The sequence below is a fragment of the Megalops cyprinoides genome, chromosome 19, assembly GCF_013368585.1.
Source record: "Megalops cyprinoides isolate fMegCyp1 chromosome 19, fMegCyp1.pri, whole genome shotgun sequence".
NCBI classification, from domain to species: domain Eukaryota; kingdom Metazoa; phylum Chordata; class Actinopteri; order Elopiformes; family Megalopidae; genus Megalops; species Megalops cyprinoides.
This window is the reverse complement of record NC_050601.1, coordinates 20,553,031-20,575,605: the sequence shown is the minus strand read 5'-3', so window position 1 is coordinate 20,575,605 and position 22,575 is coordinate 20,553,031. Positions and strand designations below refer to the sequence as shown.

Here is a 22,575-nt window from a genome sequence, read left to right as displayed (position 1 = left end):
AACCATGGAACCCAAAGATGCACACTGCACACAGAGTGGACTAAAGCAGAATTCACTATAGAACTGACAGGCTAAGCATGGCCCTGTCACATGTCCACTGTATTCCTTAGCTAATCCCAGGGAAATCTGGGAAACAGGCTGGGCAACCTAGAGATACTGTAATGTAATTTCAGAAATAAGCTCATCAAAAAAATGTTTGACATGAATCCTCGTTTTGGGTACTAAAGCTAACTGCTACATCATATGACAAAGGACAACAAGGAAAACATTGCACTTAGCAAAAACACTTAGCAAAACTTTTTATTTATCTTTCTTTTACTTATCTTTTTATTTATCTACTGTATACTCTTAAGTTAAAGAACATGCACAACAGTGCCTCACGGGGTGTGCAGAATATTAGACTTTAGTGCCTAGTGGTAAACTCATGAAAGACCTCCACTCAGAGTTATTCAATGGCTGATCATGTCATTTCCTTCCTGGCACGGTTGCTTGAGTGGTAACCAGCACCTCAATCACACGCATCACTGGTGTCCCCATGTGTCCCTTGCAATTCTGATTGGATCAGCCATGCCCGAATCTTCAGCATTCTACACGTAGGATGTTGGCAGGCTGGGTTCAGTCATATCTTGTATGTTTCCGACTGCATTGTTACATAAACCGATCCGTTTGTCACCGCGGCTGTTTGGCGTGATATAACAGAGCCCCGAGACTGCAGTACATGTTACGTATGTCGCCTGCAATGTTTCAGCCCTTTGGTCCTTGTGGGAGAACAAGCCGTAACCCTGTGCCATTTGAGGTAGTAGGATCTGCACCGCACGCGTGTGTGTGTGTGTTCAGGTCCCAAAATAGAGGTGTTGGAGCGAAATAACGAAAGGATGGCGAGGTGGAGAAAAAGAGGTGAGCGCGAGGCAAACGGGCGATGGTGACAGGAGGAAGAAAAAAAAAAAGACAGGAGATGCCAGTGCTGTTCCTGTCACTCTCAGGTCCTATTACTGAGCCCTGTTAAAGAGGTGAGAGTGGGGCTACGCTGCAGCAGTGTGGGCATGCAGCTAACAGCGCTGAGGGGTAATGAAAGAGCGTTCGAGTTAGAAAGGCTCCTGTACGCTGTATGCGAAGCCTCTCTGCTTTGCCTCCAACCTAATTGCACAGTGCAGTAATGGAGGGTTTACAGGGCCCTGAGCTGTCTCTCCTCACATTTATTGTCCATAGGAAATGAGAGGGGTGAAATAAAAAAGCTATCACACAGCGAGCCATCAGCGTCCTTTCTTTCCTGCTGCCATTTGAGACACCCTGACCTACTTTCCTCTGAAAGGCGAGGTGAATAGGCTTAATTTGATTACAGCTCTATCTCCAAGTCATCTGCGTTTCTTGCAGCACAATAGCCTGCCTCTGGTTTATAACTTATATAAGTGTCTGCGCCCAGATATTGTATGCTTTTTTGTTTTTTCAATTATTTCAGCTTTAAGAACGCTTCAGATGGCAATCTGAAGGAGCTCCGTCTGTGTCAGGTGTTCTATCTGTGTTCAGTTGCTCACTGTGTGCTCAGGTGCTCCTCCTGTGTTCAGGTGTTCTAGCTGTGTTCAGATGTTGTCTGTGCTCAGGCATTGTCTCTCTGTTCAGGTATTCTGCCTGTGCTCAGGTGTTCTGCCTGTGCTCAGGTGCTCCCTCTATGCTCAGGTGCTCCCTCCGTGTTCAGGTGTTCTCTTTGTTTTCAGATGTTTTCTGTATTCAGGTGTAGTCTGTGTTCAGATGTTCTACCTGTGCTCAGGTTCTCTCTCTGTGGTCAGGTGTTCTGTCTGTATTCAGGTTATTGCCCCAGTTCTGTGTTGGTGTCTGTTTCTGGGTAGTTCTCTCACCCAGGCAGCTTCTGAAACATTGCAGTAGGCACACTGGACATTAATATATTGTTCCAACTGAATGTGCTGCCTCATAAAAAGCCTCAGAATGTGTTCCTTTTCGAAGGCGTATATACAGCTGACCGTGTGTTCCACATTCCACCCGAGAGCAAGTGAGATATGGTGCATTCCAGCTAGACTGCTCACCAATTGAGTTATGGTTTGAGCAAACTGTTTACTGATTGGGTTATGTTTTAGCAAACAGCTTACTGATTGGGTTATGTTTTGAGTGGAGTCGTTAACTCATTTAGGTAAGCTGTTGAGATTCTGTTGTACACCCACAGCTGTTCCATTCTCAGGGGAAGCAGTGCTCGGATCTTCCTTGTGCCATAGGGCCACAGGTGGATGAAATCCCCACTTCTCCAATGCAAGCTAATTGAAAATGTGACACTTGTCTCACACCGTCCACAAAGCTCACATGGCACGAACAGACATCCCGTGTAATGTTCATTTAAAGGGTGTGAAAAGCCATCTTACATCCGGCGAAGAAAGTCCATCTCTCAGAGTGAACCTCCAAACTGCTGACCTGCCTGGTTCACAGTCATCAAAGGAGTTTTGACATGCTCTGCATCGTCACCCGATGATGCAAAGCGGGCCGCACGCTGTCGGCTTGTCTGGCTCTTCCCGCGTGTTCGGATCGGAGCTCTCTGGCCCACCTCACCGGATGATGGGTGAACGAGTGTCTCCCGTGGCAGATGCGCCGTGCCTCGGAACAGATGCTAGAGGGATGAGCGAGCAGAAAGCAGGGCACGATTCCCGAGTTCTCACACAGGAAGAGAGCGGGCCGTGCCTGTGATCTGTGGCATCTGAAAGGGAGGCGGGACTGTGCAGCCCTCTGTGTAACGGTCTGACCAATAAGCATCCGTATAAGAATCTCAGCCCCTCCCACATCAGACCTCCAACAGTTTAACAGCTCTCACGGTTTGCCTTAATTGCATATGTTGCATATTAGAGCACTGAGTCTTTGTCACAGCAGATGGTAAAAATAGCCAACAGGAAGCCCTACTTTTAAGCCCTGTGATTAAGAATGAATGGGGTGTGTTAAGTCAGACATGCAGGAATGTGAGACTCCGGTTAGAGAGAATTGATTTACTTTGCGAGAGAGGAAGGCGTGCACTCCGGGTGACGCAGGAGCGCTGGTGCGCAGCAGGAGATCCACGCGGTCACACAATGAAAGCCCTAATCTAGCTGTGGGTGGGTAATGTGTGCGAGCACCACGTCTTAATGGCATCATGCGTGTGTGTGTGTGTGTGTGTGTGTGTGTGTGTATGTGTGCGCATGTGGAGCGCCCGTGTTGCTGATGTGATCTCCATTTCTCTCTTTTTGCAGATTATTGCGTATCAGCCATACGGCCGGTCTGTGGATTGGTGGGCTTATGGAGTGCTGCTCTACGAAATGCTGGCGGGACAGGTAGGGATGCACACATCTACTCACATCTCTTTACAGCATTGTGGGATACATGCCCTTATACACAACACATTATACAGATATCCTTATATACAGCATTGTGGGATGCTTCCCCTTACGTACAACAAATTACACAGATATCCTGATGGACAGCATTGTGAGATACAAACCCTTACACAAAGCACTGTTAGACACATCTCCTTAAATACAACATTGTAATATACCCTTACACAAAGCACAGTTGGACATGTCTCCTTAAATACAGCATTGTGAGATATTTCCCTTGAACACAGCCCTTATAATCCCTTATAAACCGTATTGAGAGATACATCTTGGTGTCACTGATACATTCTAAATCTCTAAACTGGGCTAACATGATCCATGTTGGACCTCCAATGTAAGTAAGTTCATTGCAAATCCAATGGGCCAGTCATTTTGGTCCAGCATTGAGGACCACCAATGGTACATCAGTAATTACCAACATTGGACTTTGGTTAGGTGTGCCTATTGGACATTTACCTTTGGGCAGTGTCTCAACTGTCTGTATTGAAGTTTCAAGAACAGGAATTTGCAGAAAATCCTTAATCACCTCTTCTTTTTCACATCAGCTGTAAATGGCATCCCTCCTCTATCCCATCTCCCCCCCTTCTTTTCCCTGTTTATGATATCAACACAAGGGGGTCAACAATTTCAGCCCTTGATTAGGTGCGACCCCTTCTTCAGACTCCAGTCCAAATGAAAATACTTCCATCACCACATCACACACAACCTCCACACTTTGACTGAATGGAAAGTCATATCTACTGAACAGGCTCACTGAGTATTTGTAAGTGAATGTTATTCATGTCAGAACATCACTGTTATGCCAGTGTGCTGCGGCACTTGGTGTGGTTATGCAGCACAGGTGAGGCCTGACCAGATTCATTTGAGTTCTGAACGTGAATTAAATCCATCCTTTTAGATCACATTAGCCGTCGAGATCACTTTTAAATTTGTGTGCGGACTCCTTTGACAGTGCTTGATTTCCCCTTTGTATAAGCCTCTAACCGTTGTTAATCTGAAGACGTGTGGTCTGCAGCTGTGCGCTACGCGCGGCGTTTCACCTGAGGTAATTATGATGTCGGGCTCGGCGGAGCACTTTGGAAATTAGCCGCGAGGTTAACAGGTGAGCCCGGCCCGGGTGGCGGAGCAGAACAGTACCGCTGCGATTCGGAAGCAATCACGTCTTAAGCACAGGCACCGGTGATGAAAATGAATGTGGAATTCTGCCAGCCCCAATTACGGAACGGAGCGAAGCCGAGGGCCGTCTCTCGTGCCTGACGATAGCCTGCCCCGTGGCCGGCAGTGCAAACCAGGGAGCGTTCCTGGCTCAAAAGCAGGCCAATGCCAGTAATGTCTGGGGAAAAACAGCACACGTCAAAGTGCAGTAATTCCATTTATTTTAGCAGCAGGATTTGTGCGCATCCAAAGTTAATGATTAATTTGCCACGGTAAGCAGGACCATCATTCCGGCAATGCCTCACCAGCTGCAGCGGTGTCACCCTTGGTTTTGATTTCATGTCATTTCATCATTGTGTGCAGTTTCAACTATGACCGTCTTCCACTTTGATTATCCATGGTTCAACATATCTTAAATTGGTTGGACTCTCACTGTTTTCTCATTTTCCTGTGGCATGCATGTACCTCATGTCCACTGTCTGCTTCCATGATTGGTATAGAGTACCGAGGTGGGTATGTCATCACTGGTTCTTCGCTGGTGTCAGAAGTAAATTCCCTATGGGAAATTACAATGGGCTTTGCACACTATCCATCTTTTCTCAAGCTTGGATTTAAGGAGCTGGGAATTTCCTGAATTAACCTGTTCGGTGTGAGGATATATTTGGACTCATCAAATGTTTCGATATGTTAAGATTTAAGACTTGTAGTTTGAGTTGTAGTCCACTTTTCGAAGGACATATCCAATAGAGCAATGCAGGGGGAGCGTCCTGACAAATCAGATACCACCATCTCATCCAGGCATTCTGGGATGTTCTGTTTAGAAAACCGTTGGCTCTGAACCCAGCTAGGTTTGCTAGTGGATGACGACCACATGCATCTGCAACAAAATTTGTATGTTTAATATAAAGAAAACTAGTTTTACATTATGGAAACCGTGAAGGTTATGTCTGTAAGCACACCATCAGAGAGACGTCAAATGTAGCTAACTGAATGTACATTTTCACTCAAGTCGAGTGCCCAAATCTACACGTGTATGAAGAATTATCTTTTTGCTTAAACATCAATGTGTTTCTGACTCTGTAGATAAAGTATGTCAGGCGTTTTTCATCATTCAAAATCGTGAGCTAACAATCGGTCCACTTAGCAAGCTCAATGGGTGACAATGTGGTAACCTGACTTGCTAGCTAGCTAGCTGGTTAGCTATGCTACCTAACATTACACTGGCCTACACTCACCGACACCCTGTAGGTCTTATCCCTCATGCTCGCCCTAACCAAACGGGTGATATGGCCCTCAAAACAACTAAATTCCTCCACATGCCCTGATTTATAATGGTTTTCACACTGCTGAAAACTTCAGGTCTCATCCTTGAAGAAGAGGAGAATATGGCTGGTGAAGGCACTGTTACATAGATAAAAGCATTGTCAAAGACATGTTCTGTACTATCATGGCTGTGATTAGCCAGCATTATGTGGGCCTGGGATAATTTGCTGTAAAAACACCTCTGGCTTGCCTCAATTAAAACTGACCCATCTATATCTACACCTGTCCAAGGGAAACGAGGTGTCTGTGAAACTGCCAGTTCCCTTGGCAACAGGTCCTCATAACAGTGTGGCTTTTACTGGTATGCACCACCCAACTCTTGAGCCTTCTTCTGGAATTGCCCACCAGTGCACAGCTAAAAGGGTGTTAATTGTATTATCAAACATCACATTCTGCTCTGGGACGTTGGTGTAAGACGTGAAAGAATAAGTGACGAACATGTTCACCAAGCAAACCTTGCGGAATAATTTGTGCAAGATGTGTTTTGTAAGTTGTGTAGCTGAGATGTCCTTCACTGCACGTCGATATTCAGGCTGCCTCTGGGTAGACCTGTGGGGTATAGGAGCTTGCCGAGCTTCCACTTAGACAATTCCATACGCCCCATCACGTTGAGCCAACCAGAGTGTGAGCACAGCAAGTCTTTGCCTCCAGGCAGGATCGATCACTCGTATGACTCGTCCATCTCACCCTCCAGCAGGATATTCACCTCACCCCCCGGGATGGACGGGTGACGGCTGACGGGGGGGGTTTCAGCAGTCCAGAGCTGAATTGATGCAGAGCCGTTGATGTGGCCAAGCAGCTCTGGCACCCCAGCCAGAAACTTTCCATTATTACTTTTTGAAAACTCACTGGGGATTCTTCCTTCAAGCGCTTCTCTCTCTCCCTCTCGCCTCATAAACAGTTGGAGGTTTGACAGCACAGAGGAGTGTGAGGTGGCACAGCGCCTCTGCGCTCAGCACTCACTGTTTGCTGTGTCTGAAGCCTCTGTTCCCTCATACACGGAGAGAGAATGGGGGGGGGTGCGCTCCGCAGTAATGACTTTTCTCCAAAGATGAAAAGGAAGGTGCTCTCAGTCTGCTAAACGCAGGCACGCACTTATACAAGAAAATGAAAGAAAAACAAAATGAGATTCATAGCCTGGTCCCAGTTGTCTTGGAGAAGGTAATTTTCTGTCTGGCGGGCGCCCTCTCTCTTCTCTGTTAGATTTTCAGTTTAGTAGTCTTTGTTCTGGTGTCACTCTCTGGAACAAACAACTCTCCAAGCTGTGGCCCCCATGGGTGCCGTATGAGCCCTGGTACCAATCGTATAGGCCAGGGAAGTACAGCATGCCAATAATGGGACAGAGGTAGAAACACTCTACCTATACCCTGTCATAATCATTTAAGAAACCCTAAATTCAGAACGGTATTCCAGTTGCAGTGGGTCTAGTTCTCAACCTGCGTTAATGCTGTCCTGTTCTGTCCTATCCTTTCCTATATTTTCTTACCCATTTTGATTTCTGGCACTGTTTTATTACTGGCATTTTATTTGCCAGTTTCTCAGACACTGTTTGCATGTGTATAATTTCTTAATTGATAATGCTTCCTAACCTGCTATATTTAATAACAATTTTGGTAGAGCACATTCTATTTAAATGGATTTTCATGGGCTAATGACAAATCTGTTTTTACTTTATTCTATATTTTTAAATTGCCAGTTTTTTGATGTTTCACATTACACAGTGAGAATCAAGATCGAGGTCAGCTCCCTTTTTTGTTTAATGTGTAGTGAAGAGACAAAAGGCCCTCCTCCTGCTCTGACCAAACTATTTCATGTTTGTGGTTGATCCAAATGCAGGGACGCTGCACTTAATGACCTCTCTAAATATTTCCTGCTTGTTCACAGCTCATCTCCCACAATTAAAAAACATTTTTATCTCTGCTCTCTGTGCCTCTGAGAAGTGCTCTGTTATAATGCCTCTCTGAAAGGCCCAATAACAAATGAAATTTGACTGTCCGAATGGATGGTTGGTTGGTTGAGTGACTGTTGGTCTTGACTCAACATAGAGAATACTAGCTGTGTGTATCTGAAGCAATTGGGTTGTACTGTATATAAATGCTTGCCAGTATGCACATTTGTGGAGTGGCTAGATTAGAGTGCTCTTGTTGAGAGGCGCCTGGTTTCCATCCAGTCCCAGATACTGAACACATTTGTGTGTGACTGCCAACGGTCCCGCAGCGGAGTAGACCTGTTCACCTTACCCAGAGTGTATCTGCGGAGCGCGAGGTGTGTAACAGTGGAAAAAAGACTCATTTAGTCCTCAAGGCTTGAGTGTGTGCTGGGTGCATTCCAACCCATTATCTTGGCTTTATTTATCCAGCTAATTATTTCATCATATACACCTACTTAGACATGTGCGTTTTCCCAAAATACACTGATACAATGATTTTTAAAGCTCAGGATTCAAGCGTTGCCAACATCTCAATACAACCTACAGAATTCTTAAAACTTTTTAAACAGGACTCTCCCCTTCCCCCCCCAACGCCCCCCTCCCCTGCCCGGAACACATTTTGCTCTCAGCCTTGTTTAATTGGTCCTGTGCAGCCAGCAGCCCCTCTTTCGCTGCTGTTAGAACCACTTATGTGTCCCTAATGTGCTCCACTCGCATTTCTCAAGTACAGCGCCATTAGTGTGGCACGCTGTCGACCTCCACGCTTTCTGCCAGCTCTGAAGGGCCCTATTTTGAAAATCGCTGTGAGGAATTGTAGCATAGCTTGATCTTACGGCTTTGCGCTAGTCACGCTCGCTGCTGCAAAAAGATAATCATCCAAAAATGTTACATCCGGGTACTTACTTCTGAGGCTTTCATTCATTTTTTTTCATTCATAGAGTTGTGCTGGGCTAGTGGACACGTAGCCTTGGATCTCAGCCATTATGCTGTGGTGTTATTTACTGTTGAGGTAGATGGGTGATGCATGTGGACGTTTGTAAATATGAATTCATACTCTGCCCTCTTGCAGCCTCCTTTCGATGGTGAGGATGAGGACGAGCTCTTCCAGTCTATTATGGAGCACAACGTGTCCTACCCCAAATCCATGTCAAAGGAGGCCGTGTCCATCTGCAAAGGTGTAAGTACTGCATCTGAAGCATTCAGAACAGACCTCCAACAGTCCTCCAAACACTGTGAACTCTGCTCTGCACACCACCTGGGGCCCCCAGCACTGAGATTCTAACTGTGTTGAAATCTCCTATGACAATCTCTGAAAAATGCTACTGTGATGAAATCTCCTGGGAGACAGCACCTCTGTGAGATTCTACAGTGGGGAAATATCCTGTGAGACAGCAGTTCTGCATAGTGTAGTGCAGTGTGAGGAATGGGCACAGGCTCAGCTTGTTAAGAAACAGTTACTGAGGATTCCTCCCCAACCTCAGAGCAAAAAAGCAATGTCTGAAAGTTCTTTAACTTATGTGTTCAACACATCTGCAAATTACCTTATCCAAATGTTTTTAGAAATGGATCCACTTGTCAATCTATAAACAAAAATGAAAATGAAACCTGAAATTGGGAAAAAATAGTAATCTGAAATTGTAATGTATTGCCACCTCTTATTGAAAACAGTTCTATTGTAAAGGAGTACCTGATTCTTACTATACTCTGACTGCAGTGTCCTCCATTTCACCACAGGAAAGCAATTAATATGCCTTGCCAGTGGACCCAGCTGTCAGCAAACTCTAAAACACCTTGCATGTCAATCAAATAACACTAACCTAACATAAACCTGTTTAATAATTCATCTGTAGGGGCTATATTAGGCTCTGTGCAGGCAGGACTGCTTAATGCATGGCAAGGAAATATGTTAACCCACTGAGTCAACAAATAATGAACAGGAATAGACAGTGATAGCATAGGTAGTGTTCATTGTAATTTCAGTAGCACGATACGGTCATGGTCTGCTTTAAAACATGTTCAATGAAAATGTAGCACACTTCATTGTGTTTAAAGAGTAGCTCTCAGGAAATACTAAATACACGCCTAAAAGGACCTATTAAACCATATGCTGTGTGCAGTGAGTCAGGCACTGGAGAGCCACTTGAGGTACAGTAATAGAAAGCTGATGAGCCACAGAGGATGTCTAAGCCCTATGTGTCAGTGGAGAATGTGTCAACACATTCACATGAAGCTGACGTCCCAGTGTTTTAGATAGTTGATTTCGTAAGGAGGGAACTCGCCTGTTCTTTGCTGCCTTTGTGGCCCCAATGGCTTGACATTAGTCATAACATAAGTCTCCAGGTGAAAGCGGCAAAGCAAGTGTCATATCTCCTGTGTTCACTGTGGATCCAGGCCTCACACCTGCTGACAGATAGGACAAGACAGGGCTCCAAGCTGTAGCGACTGTGCCCCAGAGGTTGCAGGTTTGAGTCTCAGGTGGGACACAGCTGTTGTGATCTTGACAAGTACCTCACCTGAATTGCTTCAGGAGCTATCCTGGCATTTAACTGGATAATATTCAAAAAGGGAAAGTCAATCAGGATGATCATATCTGCTAAGCAAACCATGCTGCTCCCAGCCCTGAGAGCTACACACACACGCACACACACACACACTCACACACACACACACACACATACAGACACACAGTACTCACTCCACACACGGCACACAGTCCCAGGTGTCAGAACCTGATGCCTGAACGTCATTTACAGCTATTTTCACACTTTCACTTCTTGTTCACTTGAAACCCAAAGCAGAAAATGGATCCACTGCATCTTTCAGGAAATCCTCCACCTACTCCTCCTAAAATAAAATGTGTCCCCTGTGTGTGTGTGTATGTATGTGCGTGTGTGTGTGTGTGTGTCTGTGTGTGTGCGCGCGTGTGTGTGTACGTGTGCGTGTGTATATGTGTGTGCATGTGTGCCAGCATTTCCATCATCTGGGCCTGCTTTATTTTCTCTCAACACTTTCAGAAGAACAAAATAATAGGTGTTCACTCTACGGCCTTTTCACAGTGAGAATAAGATTAGGAATATGCTTTTTTTCCACAACACCACAAAAAATCCCATCTCAGGGGAATTGATTTATCACAAATGTGATAATCAGTGTAGAGGACATATACGTGAGCATGAACAAGAGTTTTATTTTTTATGTAGTTATTTTTCTCAAAAGCCAAAAAACCTGAGCCTCGTGGGTGAGGGTGTAACCCAGGCCCATTGCAGCCCCAGATGGACCTCGGTGAACACCCAGTTGTCTCCTTTCCCAATGTCTACATGATATTTATATCTTTTTGTGCACCCCCGTGGATTTCAGTTGCACCCTCTGTATTTTCTCCAGGAGCCAAGCCTGCTGTAACCCAGTATAGGTGATTTCTGATGCGGCCATACTTAGTGTAGTATCTGCTAAATACGCACGGACATTTAATGGGCAGAGACTTAATCCCTCCTTAAGGTTACTGAAATTGGGGTGTTTTTGGTGTCCTGACTCTGGTTCATACGGTGGAGTTTTTTGCTTGTTCATTCATCTTCTCCAACACGTAACCAAACGACGACGTGCCGGGCGATGTCTGCCCGCAGCACGTGCAGACACACTCATCCCGCGCGTAATTAAGATTGAGCTCTTCTTCATTAATCTCCTCTCTGTCGGCGTGATGTCATTGGGAAAGGTCTGGGTGTAGACAGCGCTGATTACCACGTCAGTGCTGTTCTAATTTCTGCATGAGTAGGAGACGAGCTTGGGCGTTTATTTAATGAAGCGCTTGGACGATTGCTCCCTGGTGACCGGTGATAGGATGTGCAGCTCCCACAGAGTCCCTGCGTTAATAAAGCATAACTAACTGCCCGAGCTCAGAAGTCATTAAGGGACAAGTAACGGCACTCGGAAGGACGGGGCGACTGAGTCACTCCTGCGGAAGTAGAGGTGTTCGACTCGCTGTCATTCACTCGCTTGCACTAACGCGACCTGTCTGCTGTAAGCAGGCCGAAACGCACCGGGGTTCACTTCGCACTGAAACGCGCACCATAAGCCGTCCCGACCGCAGACCGTGTAGCGAGAGCTGCCTCGGCACTCGGCAGACCAGAATGTCCCGGGTATTGCAGTCAGCGCAAATGATTTCAGATAATGCGATATCCGTCCCTTGAGCAGCATGCGCTGAGTGAGTGATTTCAGACTGCACTTAGAGCTGAGCTTTTGTCTCAAAAAATCAATCCCAGAGGGAGCTGGAATATGAAATCAATTTTGGTCTTGACTTATTATTGTGCATGACTATAATGCCCTGTGGGAAAGAAGGCAGTCATGTCACCATTAACCTCATATACTGTATGGATCCATAAATGCACTGCGGTTTGGGGAATGCTCATATGATATTACATTTGCTTAGCAGATACTCTTATCCGGAGTAATTTACATAGTTTACAAATAATCCACTTATACAGCTGGATATTTTGTTGAGGCAAAGGTTAAGCACCTTGCCCAAGGGCACAACAGCACTGTCCCACTTAGAAATCGAACTAGTTCATAGCGGCACACCATTGCTGCCCAATTTCTCTGTAGTATACAGTATGTCTGTGCTGATTCAGCCTTAGATTGTATTTTCTATTAACTGACTTCCAAAGTGCTTTTTTGACTGGGCTTAGCCAGGATTTGAGTGACGTGTCTCATGCCTCTCCACACCCAGCTGATGACCAAACACCCCTCCAAGCGTCTGGGATGCGGGCCTGAGGGCGAGCGAGACATCCGGGACCACGCCTTTTTCCGCCGCATCGACTGGGAGCGGCTCCAGAACCGCGAGATCCAGCCACCCTTCAAGCCCAAAGTGGTGAGTGAAGTTCCGCCTCCTGTGTGTTGTGTGTTTGCGCTCTCACAATGGGGATGCATATACTGGCATTCCTTTCTCACAACTGGCCACTGGTCATGTGGTACGTCGGTGAGGACTGTGTTTTTGTCATTCGTCAGTGTGCAATTGTGCAAAAAACTTGTAGACTTTGTGGGTGTGTCTTTTACCTGGGTGCAGAGTGCATTCAATACCCAGCATGCATCACTCGCCTGGAATCTGCGGTCAGTCATCTGGTGGTTGTAAAGATCACTTCTGTTTCCATTTCCTCTCCTTTCTCTTGTTTATTTATTTATTGAAGTTACAGACAAAGATTCATGTGGAGAGTTTTCAGACAATCCCAATGCAATTAACCAAACCTAGATAAACCGGCCCCATCCTTGAGTAAAAAAATCCCTCTTCTCATTTATTTTCTGTTTCAGCTGCTCAGGGCATCTCTTCTCCACCCCACTCCAGCTTTCTTCCTGTTTATGATGTCCAAATGAGGGCTTACAGCCTTACAGCCTCATGTCCAGTTTGAGATCCCTTCATCAGGCTCCAACTCCATGTTCCCCAATAGAAACATTCACATTCTGTGAAAATTCTGTTTGTCTCTCAGGTCTGTAATCAAGAAATTAAAGATATAATATTAGTATAGAGATATACAGTATGTTAAATATCTATGGACCAGAAATAAGGTGAGAACAGAACAAAATTACAGCACACAGGCCTTGAGTTGAGAAATCAAGCATTTATCATTAAGATAAAGTATTTAACATTAAAGCATTGTGCATAACAATCATTCTTAAGAGCAGTGTACTTGCATCATACTAAAGTGAACCTACCGATGATGATATTAAACGTTTCCTTTAATAACCTGCAGTGTTTTTAGGGCTTACACAGCACTGAACAGTGATGCCACGTTGCGTCACACTACCACATCACCCACCGCCACCCCTTTTCGCCATGCTGTTCCAGCACAGACCGTGGCTGAGTAATCAGGCAGTCTGTGTGAGGCGTCTCGTTTTTAGGATTCTTCGCCTATGTTCCTCGGATTCAGTGTACAACCAGCGTACAACCTGTACACAGCACCCGAGCTTCAGTTAATGCTCCCTCACGGGCTGTCTGTGTGTTTGCCCTACAGCTGTTTTTCCATCCAGTGTCCTGCAGGCCTGACATTTACTTCACTCGATTCTGATATCCCTTTTGTTCTTTCTTATTCATCTGTACCATGTAAGAATCCCTAGGTTTCTTAAAACCTGTTCTATTACTTACCCTCAGTTTGTTTGCGTGAATTTAACAAGCTTCTGGCTCAACAGAAGGAGAACAGCCCCTTCATTACAAATGATTGCGTTGCGTTTCAAGGCCTGCCAATTATGACATTCAGCGGCATTTCAGAGTGTTACTTTGGGTAAAGGTAATTAAAACACAGACACGTGCCAGATGCGGTTTAACTTCAAAAGGGACGAACTGGAAGCTGTGCTCAGAGCAGCAGGCTGATAAAGAGTGGAGGCTTTCTGTCTGGGCATTGTAGTCACGAGGAACAGCAGAGCGCGGCAAACATCCTTTGTTCTTTTGACTAACATATTAGCTTTCACAGGACCCGAAGCGCCTGTTTTTGGGGGAGTTGGGTTGGGGTTTGGGCCCAACTCACAAGAGGAGCCGATGGATGCTGAAACCAGAGGTCCAATGGAGAGCACATAACCAGTGTCATCCAATGGTTAATGTTCCTCGTTGTTCGTGCTCTGTTTTGGTCATCTGATATGAAGTCAGGGGATGGAGGGTGGGGCACTATGGTACCTGTCGTTGGATTTCATTGTGACCCCACCCCCACCCCAAGCCACAGCAGCTCAATGTGATTTAGGCTTAGGGTTCCTAGCTTGGAGAGGCAGTATGGATCACAATGTCACGCTGAACCTGCCAAACCTATTGCACATACTGTCGCACATGACAGGATGCTGTTTTTAGTTCTCAGAATATTCTGCTCCATTCCACTGCATTACGTTATGGTGCTTACATATACTTTCATACCTTTGGACACATGTTAATATGTACCCATTTGGTGCAGCCTGCAATACACAATCTGCATGCCATTTCATAAATGTAACACCGTAATTTAGACATTAACTGTTGGTTAAGTAATCTGCAAGCCACTTTTCATTTCAGCGAATGGGTTTATAATGTGATTACAGCTCTGTATACTGGAGAGAATGGAGTGGGGCAGAGGATGATCCTACATTATAATCACTGCAGTGTTTTCCATTGATGGGATTAAGCTGTGGCGGCCTTGCCTTGACTCGGGAAGCTGCATTAGCAGGGCGCGGCATTCATTAGCATGTCATTACGGGATATTAACGCAAATTCACCTACACTGCCGTCCTGTGCAATGGGACACAGAGATACGTGGAGGGCTTCTTTATTTTGGCCAGAGCCGTCTGGAGCTGCTTAGAGTGGCAGTGACTCAGTGAAAGGAGTTGTCACATCATTTAAAGGGGACGCCCGCTCTGAAAGAGTAAATGTTTTATGCAGTTTAATATGCATCACAAACTTGCACTTACAAACAGGACTGAAACGTTAAGCTGCACAACTGAAGCTCCTGCCTTTGCTGACAGTGCATCTTGCAGTAGTTGTAAAGTTCCAGTAACTTGTAAAAAAGGTAGACATATCCCCAAATTATTTATTTGCTCGGCATATTCTCTTACTCAGTGCAATATACATAGCTTTCATTTTTTTTATCACATTACTCATATATGTAGCCACATGCTTATCAAAGCAATCCAAGTGCGTTTCTCAAGGAACAGCAGAGCGCGGCAAACATTCTTTGTTCTTTTGACTAACATATTAGCTTTCACAGGACTCAAAGGACTCAAAGCTACAATCCTCAGGTTATTCCTAAACTGAATTCCCTACCCACTGTACTTTACAACAACCCCTAAAGATAAATACACCTCTCCTGGCTTCATAAACAAGCAATCGGTCCATTCTTACAACTGGATCATTGAAAAATTAGGGTCTCAAAACAGTGTATCCCTTCTCCTCAATGTAAAGCAGAGCTCCCAGCTGTGTTTGTCGGTGATCACAGCATAGTATAGAGCCGGACACATATACATACAAACATACTACATATGCAGTATCAAACAGATGCACACCTATCACAGTTCTGTATTGGTATAAAAAAGTTGCATTCCATTTTCGGCACTATTGCTTTCCACACTGCCCCTGCCATCACCACCAACACTCTCCTTGCTTTGTGATCACCCAGCTTGAGGGGCTAAAGACGAAGAGAATAAACTTACAGGAACACTTTTACCTCTGTCCTTTAGGAATCAGCACAGTTGCCAAAAAATAAACGCGTCTGGAACAACGCCCGATGCTTGTGACGTAATGTGAGTTTTACATCAGTATGCAGTTAACGTCTCAGTAGAACTGAATTAACTGAGAGCACAGCTGGAGTGATAACCAGCAGACGCTGTGCGTGCTCAGGATTGGGTTTGGGAAACACAGGGAGTAAGGCTCTCCTGGGCTTCCCAGTGCTGGGTAAGAAGATTCATTCTCAGCAGGGTGATGGCACGTGTCTGGACCCAGGGTGTCTTCAGCGACACACACACACCCTTCCTGAAAGATATCTGTCTGTTTTCTGTTGCCTTCGTAGCCATTTTTCACCCTTTTTTGTGGATTCGGGATCATTTGGCCTGTCTCACCATTTACATTCTCTGCGCTCATGTAATAGCTCCAGGGCGTAATACTGCAGTAAGTCCCTTCGTGCCCCAGGAGAGCGAAGGCTGAATGGTGGATAAGCGCATCCCCCTGATATCACAGCAGCGGCCCATAGCAGCGTGACGAGTCAGGGGGGCCGAGGATGGTGGCGATGAGGGAACCCCGGCTGACCCAGTCGGCCCTGGCAGGGTGAAGCCGGTTTTGTTGTTGTGCTCTGCCGTGCAGAGTCCGGGTCACCGTCCATCTCAGAAATGCTCCTGTCACTCCTGATGACAGTGGCCCGTAGCCTAAAGTAGGTCAAACAGCGGTTCGGGAAAGTCCTGCTGCTTGGCATGGCAGCGGTGTTGCTTATGTGTGGAAATGCCACGGACTGGTTAGTGACTAATGAGGCGAGAAAGGAGAAAAGCAGGAGATTACCGCAGGCTGCCAGGGGAGGAGGCCTGTGTGTGTGTGTGTGGGTGTGTGTGTGTGTATATGTGGCGTGTGTGTCTGTCTGTGTGTACATGTGCACATGTACGTGCACGTGTGTGCGCGCCGCCAGCCACTGTCCTGCCCAGAGGCTTCCTCTTACCCTGTGGGTCACAAGGTCACTGGGGTCACTGAACAATCGGGAAATCAGCCCACATGCATTAGTACTGTACAGAACGCTTCTCCTGTACAGACGCTTCTCCATGTGTCTGCTGCAGCGGCTTTAGTGAGTGTGGCCGGATCCGCCCTCACCTCTGCTGCAGAGTCAGAGACGCATGTATCAAAAGGGGCAGCTCGACAGGAACCGATCACAGCAGGACAACCCGCTGAGCCAGAGAGAGGAGAGGGATAGGAAGAAGGAGAGGAGGAGATGGAGATGGCGGGAGGGAGATTGGGGGGTTGGAGGAGACAGGGCTGGGAGAGAGAGAAAGCAAGGGAGAGAGGTGGAGTGAGAGAAAGTGGAGAGGGATAGAGAGACAGAGAAAGGGAGGGGGCTTGGCTTGTCATCCTCTTGCTACCTCTCTCTGCCTCCCTGCTGGGAGAGGTCTAGGACCTGCCTCAACCAACAGGTTCCTGGGTCTGTGTTTGTGTGGAAGAAATGTGTGGGGGTGGGGGGTATTTGTTTTCCATTGGAACCTTTCCTCATGAAATAAAAAATAGTTTAAAATTCATTTTCACAAAATTCAATTTCATTTTGGGACAAAAGCTGTTGTAATAAATATAATGTATTATGTTGTGAATGCATTTTGATACACCATTTTCTGGTGGCTCTGCGCTGAATTTTAATTCTAACTCTAACTCTGTCGTGCCAATGTATTTTGATGTATGTTTGGAAATGTTTAGCTGGTTTTTAGCTGTAGCAGAGCAGTGATCCTGTCAGGGTGACAAGAGTGGCCACTGTGCCAGGCAGTGATTAGACAGCACAACAAGAGCCCGGAGCGGTGGTTTGGCTGGCAGCCTTTTATTTTCAGGGGTTACAAAATCAACCAAAACAAGGCACATAACATAGCATTAACCAGCAAACAAAAATTACCACAGCAGACTAAGCAGCACCAAAACCACAATGACCAGCCCCCTCAGGCTGCATATAGGCCTCCTTTACAAGAGGCTGAATGAAGACAACAAGCCATACCTAGAAGAGCAGACTAGTAACTGGCCTCAGCTGGGCAGGTGCCTGTCTGTGAGGCCGGTGCTGTCCCAGGTCCTGAAGTCTCCCTGCTGTGGGAGGCAGCTAACAGGACCGACTGCAGCTAAAAAAGAGGGCGGGAGAAGCCCTCTGTACTCCCACCCCGCCCCTCAGACATCACATGGTCCCTCTCGCATTGTAATAGCTTTTAACAGGGCTGCTCCTTTCTCACTACCCTCTGTTGGAGGGAAAGTGGTAGCATCATCAGAAATATGAAACCATGTCTTCAGAGGCATTCAAAATAAGAGAGGATCATGTCTCAATAAAACATTAAGTGTTGTTGTCAAACCATTTTTTTACACACCATTTTGCGCCGAATGTAAAGTGGATATTCTTTCCCCCAAAAACACATTGCAAAATACTATACCATATTACCATATTATATTAGCGGACTAGTCAAAATTGCGAAGTTGAGAAAGGTGGCCATTGGTGAAAGTGAGGCCAGTGGATGGAGTGCACTTTCAGCTGTTGTGGTGTTTTCCTACTTCTGCAGCATAGAAATAAATAGTTACAGTGACCATGTCAGAAAAAGTGGGTCACAAGCTGGGCAATTAAGAACAATTCAACCTTAACTGTATAAATGAATGTGTTTCCTTGCATGTACGTAGGTAGGAATCCACAGAGAAGAGACATTGATTTCTTTAATGAGATTCTCAACAGCAATCAGTGTCTTACAAATACAGAAACAACCTTGTGCATTCTGGGATCTTGACACAGGTAGGAGAAACGTTGAAGCTCGCGGTAGTTAAATCGGAAGCAACAAAAAAACTGCTATGCTGCTAAAAATGATGGTGTCACCAAAAATGTGAAAGTGATGCCACATGAGACACTGTGAGAAACTTTGCAGCACTTACATTTTCATTATTGATTGTAAAATAAATTGTTGTTTGGTTTTTGCGCAATATTAAATCAGATTTTGGTGACATATTGGATTTCAGACCTTGGATTACAAACACAAGCTCTACCAGATTTTTGACACCTTTTGTGGTGAATAAGAAAACAATATTCACCCTCATTATTTGATTGATTGTTTTTCTTTTAGATGTTTTGTCTGATAAAATATTAAACCCTTACATCTTACATTCAAGACCAGCCTACATTCAGGCCAATGCCGTCTATGAAGCAATGTCTCTCAGCGTAGGATTTGATGAGTGCATCTTAAGGGCCTACCTACATACCTATACCTACAGTATGTCTGTATTGTGGATTCTCTATTGCTCTGTCCCTTGTTCATTTTATTTATATGAGAGGCGAGCCTCGTTTTGTGCGAGGCGGTTTCTGTATTTAGGCCTTAGGTTGCCGCTGCGTGAGACACCAGCAGCGCTACAAAGGGCGGCATCTGCTTCTAAAAAACCTGGGCATGAAAGATTTAGCAGGCCTCTGTCTGAGCCTCCTTTGTTGATCTGGAAAACACCGCACTCGCGCCTGCAAGGGGGGTCACCCCCCCACGGGGCCCCGCAACCCAGACAGAGCCCCGCCCAGCTCTTTGTGCTTTGCCTTAAAAGGGTCCCCGCTTCCCAGAGGGGCCGCCCCTGGGGGGCTCGAGAGCGAGGGTGACCCTCCCGCCTTCAAAGGGAGAGCCTGCGAAAAGCCTCTCACCTGCATGGGGGCGCAGGGGGGATCAATGGTACCATGCATTACCTGGAAAAGAGATGCTAACCTTGGGCTCTCAGAAATGCCAGGCAAAACATTCTCTCCACTCTGAGACGTAGCGAGACATTGAGAACCGTGGAAAAATGAATCATATGTTCCATATTTACACATCGTTTCTCTTTGTTTATGTGTGTGTGTTTGTGCCTGTGTGTTGGGGTGAAGGTTATTTTTGTGTCAGCACCCTTTTCTTCTTACACAGAGCGGATGGAGTGAGCGGATTGGATGACAAGGTCGGGGACAGGGAGTACAGGCACACTGTGTTCTGGAAAGCTTTATGTATTGTTAAATATCAGTTTGTGTTATAGGAATAGTGTAACTGGACATGCTGAAGTATGGTGCTGTGAGTCTGCCAACATGTTACAGCCTGTCTAAGAACCCAAGGGAACTACCGCTAAGGGAGCTGACCCAAAGGAACTAACCTAAGGGAACTAACTCAAAGGAACCCAATGGTTCTGACCCAAGGCAACTGATCCAAAGGAACCCAAGGGACCTGACCCTAAGGAAGTGACCCAAGAGAACTGACTCAAGGAAAGTGCTGACTGGGGCCACATCACCACAGATCCAGAGTGATGACATTAAACACAGTGGAGCTTCTGACGGTTATAAAATTATAGCATGGTGTTATTGCATCCAGTTTTCTCTAGTTCTCCAAGATTTAAAAGGCATGAATGGTTTTGGCTGTATTGAACAGTCAGGGCCTTGCTGGAGGTTTAACCAAATGAACGGAGGGGGCAAGGATGTGTTCAATTGAATGGCTTACAAATGCAGACTTGTTATTCATGTTCTCACTTCTGGATTTTCTTCAAACTTGATGTGTGTGCTGCATTACATACATGTGTGTGTTTTTTTAACGGGAGAGGCATGAAATTTCAGTCAGCAAAACCCATACATTTTCGGTATTTGAATGCATTCTTTGAATGCAGAAAAAAACTAGCTCTTGTGTCTGTGCCTTCTTTTGCAGTGCGGCCGAGGGGCAGAAAACTTCGACAAGTTCTTCACCCGCACCCAGCCCATGCTGACGCCCCCCGACCAGCTCGTCATCGCCAACATCGACCAGAGCGAGTTCGCCGGCTTCTCCTACATCAACCCCCAGTTTGTCCACCCCTCCCAGCACAGCGTCGTATGAGGCGCCGAGCGGCGCGGCATGACCCGACACGCTGGGAGGAGCGCTCGCCAAACCCGAGAAAAACCGACCCACGAATCCTGCGTAACATGAAACACAAAGCTTAGTACGTTCTTCAGAACTTTCAGCACTCTTCTGTAAACAGTCAGCCAAATTCAGCACAAGTCCAAAGGAAGACCTCCCCTTCTCACCCCTGTGCAAAATGTGGCAAAAAAAACCTAGCTTCCAAATGCTCACTTCAAAGTCAGTCCTGCTCGTGTTCCTTATTTTATTCGTACAAGGCCGTTGCGCTCGAGCCGTTGGGGAGAGAGACGCTCGAGATGACAGGTTCTTATTCAGTCAGTGCTCTCGGTTTACAGAAAAACGACCCTGAGACGTGGACACAGTGCTGATCAGGACATCTTCGGCAGCTTTGTCACGCCCTGTGGTAATCAGATCCTGAACCGGTCTTCCCAGCAGCTAGTCTGAGATTGTCAATCAAATGCTTAGGTTATCAGGGAGCCCTCCTTGGAGCCTAGTAATAAATATCTGCCTGAAATATCTGGGGTTGTTCAGTATTGCAATGGTTGTATGCGTTGGTGTGGTGTGTGGGGGGGGCTGGGTTTTTTGTGCAGAATTCCCACGCCTTTCTTTCTTCGTTCCAGCTTCATTCCCCCTAGAACTGTGTGTACTGAGGGGGGTGGCATCTTCTTCCCTCTGCCATTGTGCAGCACTTCAGGGGAAAGAGATGTCTTCCTCGCTATAGCTTCTGCATGATTGGTCAGTGAAGTAAGCAGGGGAGGGGCATGACCTTTTACCTTTTATATTCAGATGTGTTACATGACACCCCCCCCACATGCGTACACACTCACACACATGAATTTGTGCCTGAACGCACAAGCTCACATTTGCACATGCCAACAGAAAAACGCCCACGACAAGCACACACACATACACAAACCAGTGGAATCTCCTCAGAGCTGCTCTTTATAAAATTTGTGTATGAAAAGAAATTTATGGGATATTATTCTTTTAGATGTGCCAAATGAAGTGTAAAAATATTATATGGAATTTTATATCTCAATTTTCTACAAAAATCCAGGTCCCCAGGTAAAGTCATGTCATGACTACAGGAGTCTTTAAAGAGACATACAAATCATAATCACTCTTTTCCACAGAAATATGGCATTATAGAGTTATAACAGCAATTTATTTAGTGTCAGGGAATGTTCAAATTTCAGTATTGCTTTAAAATAAGTTGTGTGACTTAAAGTCATGCAGAGACAACAACTTAATTCTATGATTATTATAAGAAGGAACAATTATTGAAGAAATATATTTACAATATAAACTAGTTTCACTCCCTGTTGCTGGGAAGTGAAACATGTATTTTGAGGATGTATTATTTTAATCTAATTAATGGAATGTCCATCTGTTTGCTTATGCACCATGCAATTCTATGTTGCATGCTTATATTCCAACTGAATGCAGTCTATTCACATAAATACAATACCACTCTAACATTGTAAACCTGAGCATTATTTTATGGAATTCCTCTTTTAATCAGATATTAAAATTATGGAATTTTAAAATGTTTTTAGGGTGATTGTTATTTCTGTAATTTATTTGCTTCATGTGTTGTTATGCATCTTTTCATGTGTTCATTTAACATGTTTACTCTAACAAGGTACAGTGTATTAACAGTTTTGTAAATATCAAAGAGGCTGTTTCAGAGTTTAGCAACTTGCAGTTTTTATACTAAGAGCTGAATGTGCATTTAAGATGTTTAGGTAGCTGAAGATTTCTATGTACAAAAAAATTACC

The 22,575-nt window shown here is 45.4% G+C and overlaps 1 protein-coding gene across 2 annotated transcripts in view; it reads left to right on the top strand.

Annotated features, from left to right (window-relative positions):
* The window catches only part of si:ch73-374l24.1 (protein kinase C alpha type), a 150,043-nt gene extending 127,761 nt beyond the window's left edge, over window positions 1-22,282 (top strand). For both annotated transcript variants that reach the window (XM_036552176.1, XM_036552175.1), the window contains exons 14-17: window positions 3,225-3,305; window positions 8,843-8,950; window positions 12,491-12,631; window positions 20,611-22,282. In XM_036552176.1, coding sequence (XP_036408069.1) covers window positions 3,225-3,305; window positions 8,843-8,950; window positions 12,491-12,631; window positions 20,611-20,775 — 495 coding nt within the window. In that variant the 3' untranslated portion in view covers window positions 20,776-22,282. The remainder of the gene's footprint in view (window positions 1-3,224; window positions 3,306-8,842; window positions 8,951-12,490; window positions 12,632-20,610) is intronic.
* Window positions 22,283-22,575: the final 293 nt, after the last annotated feature.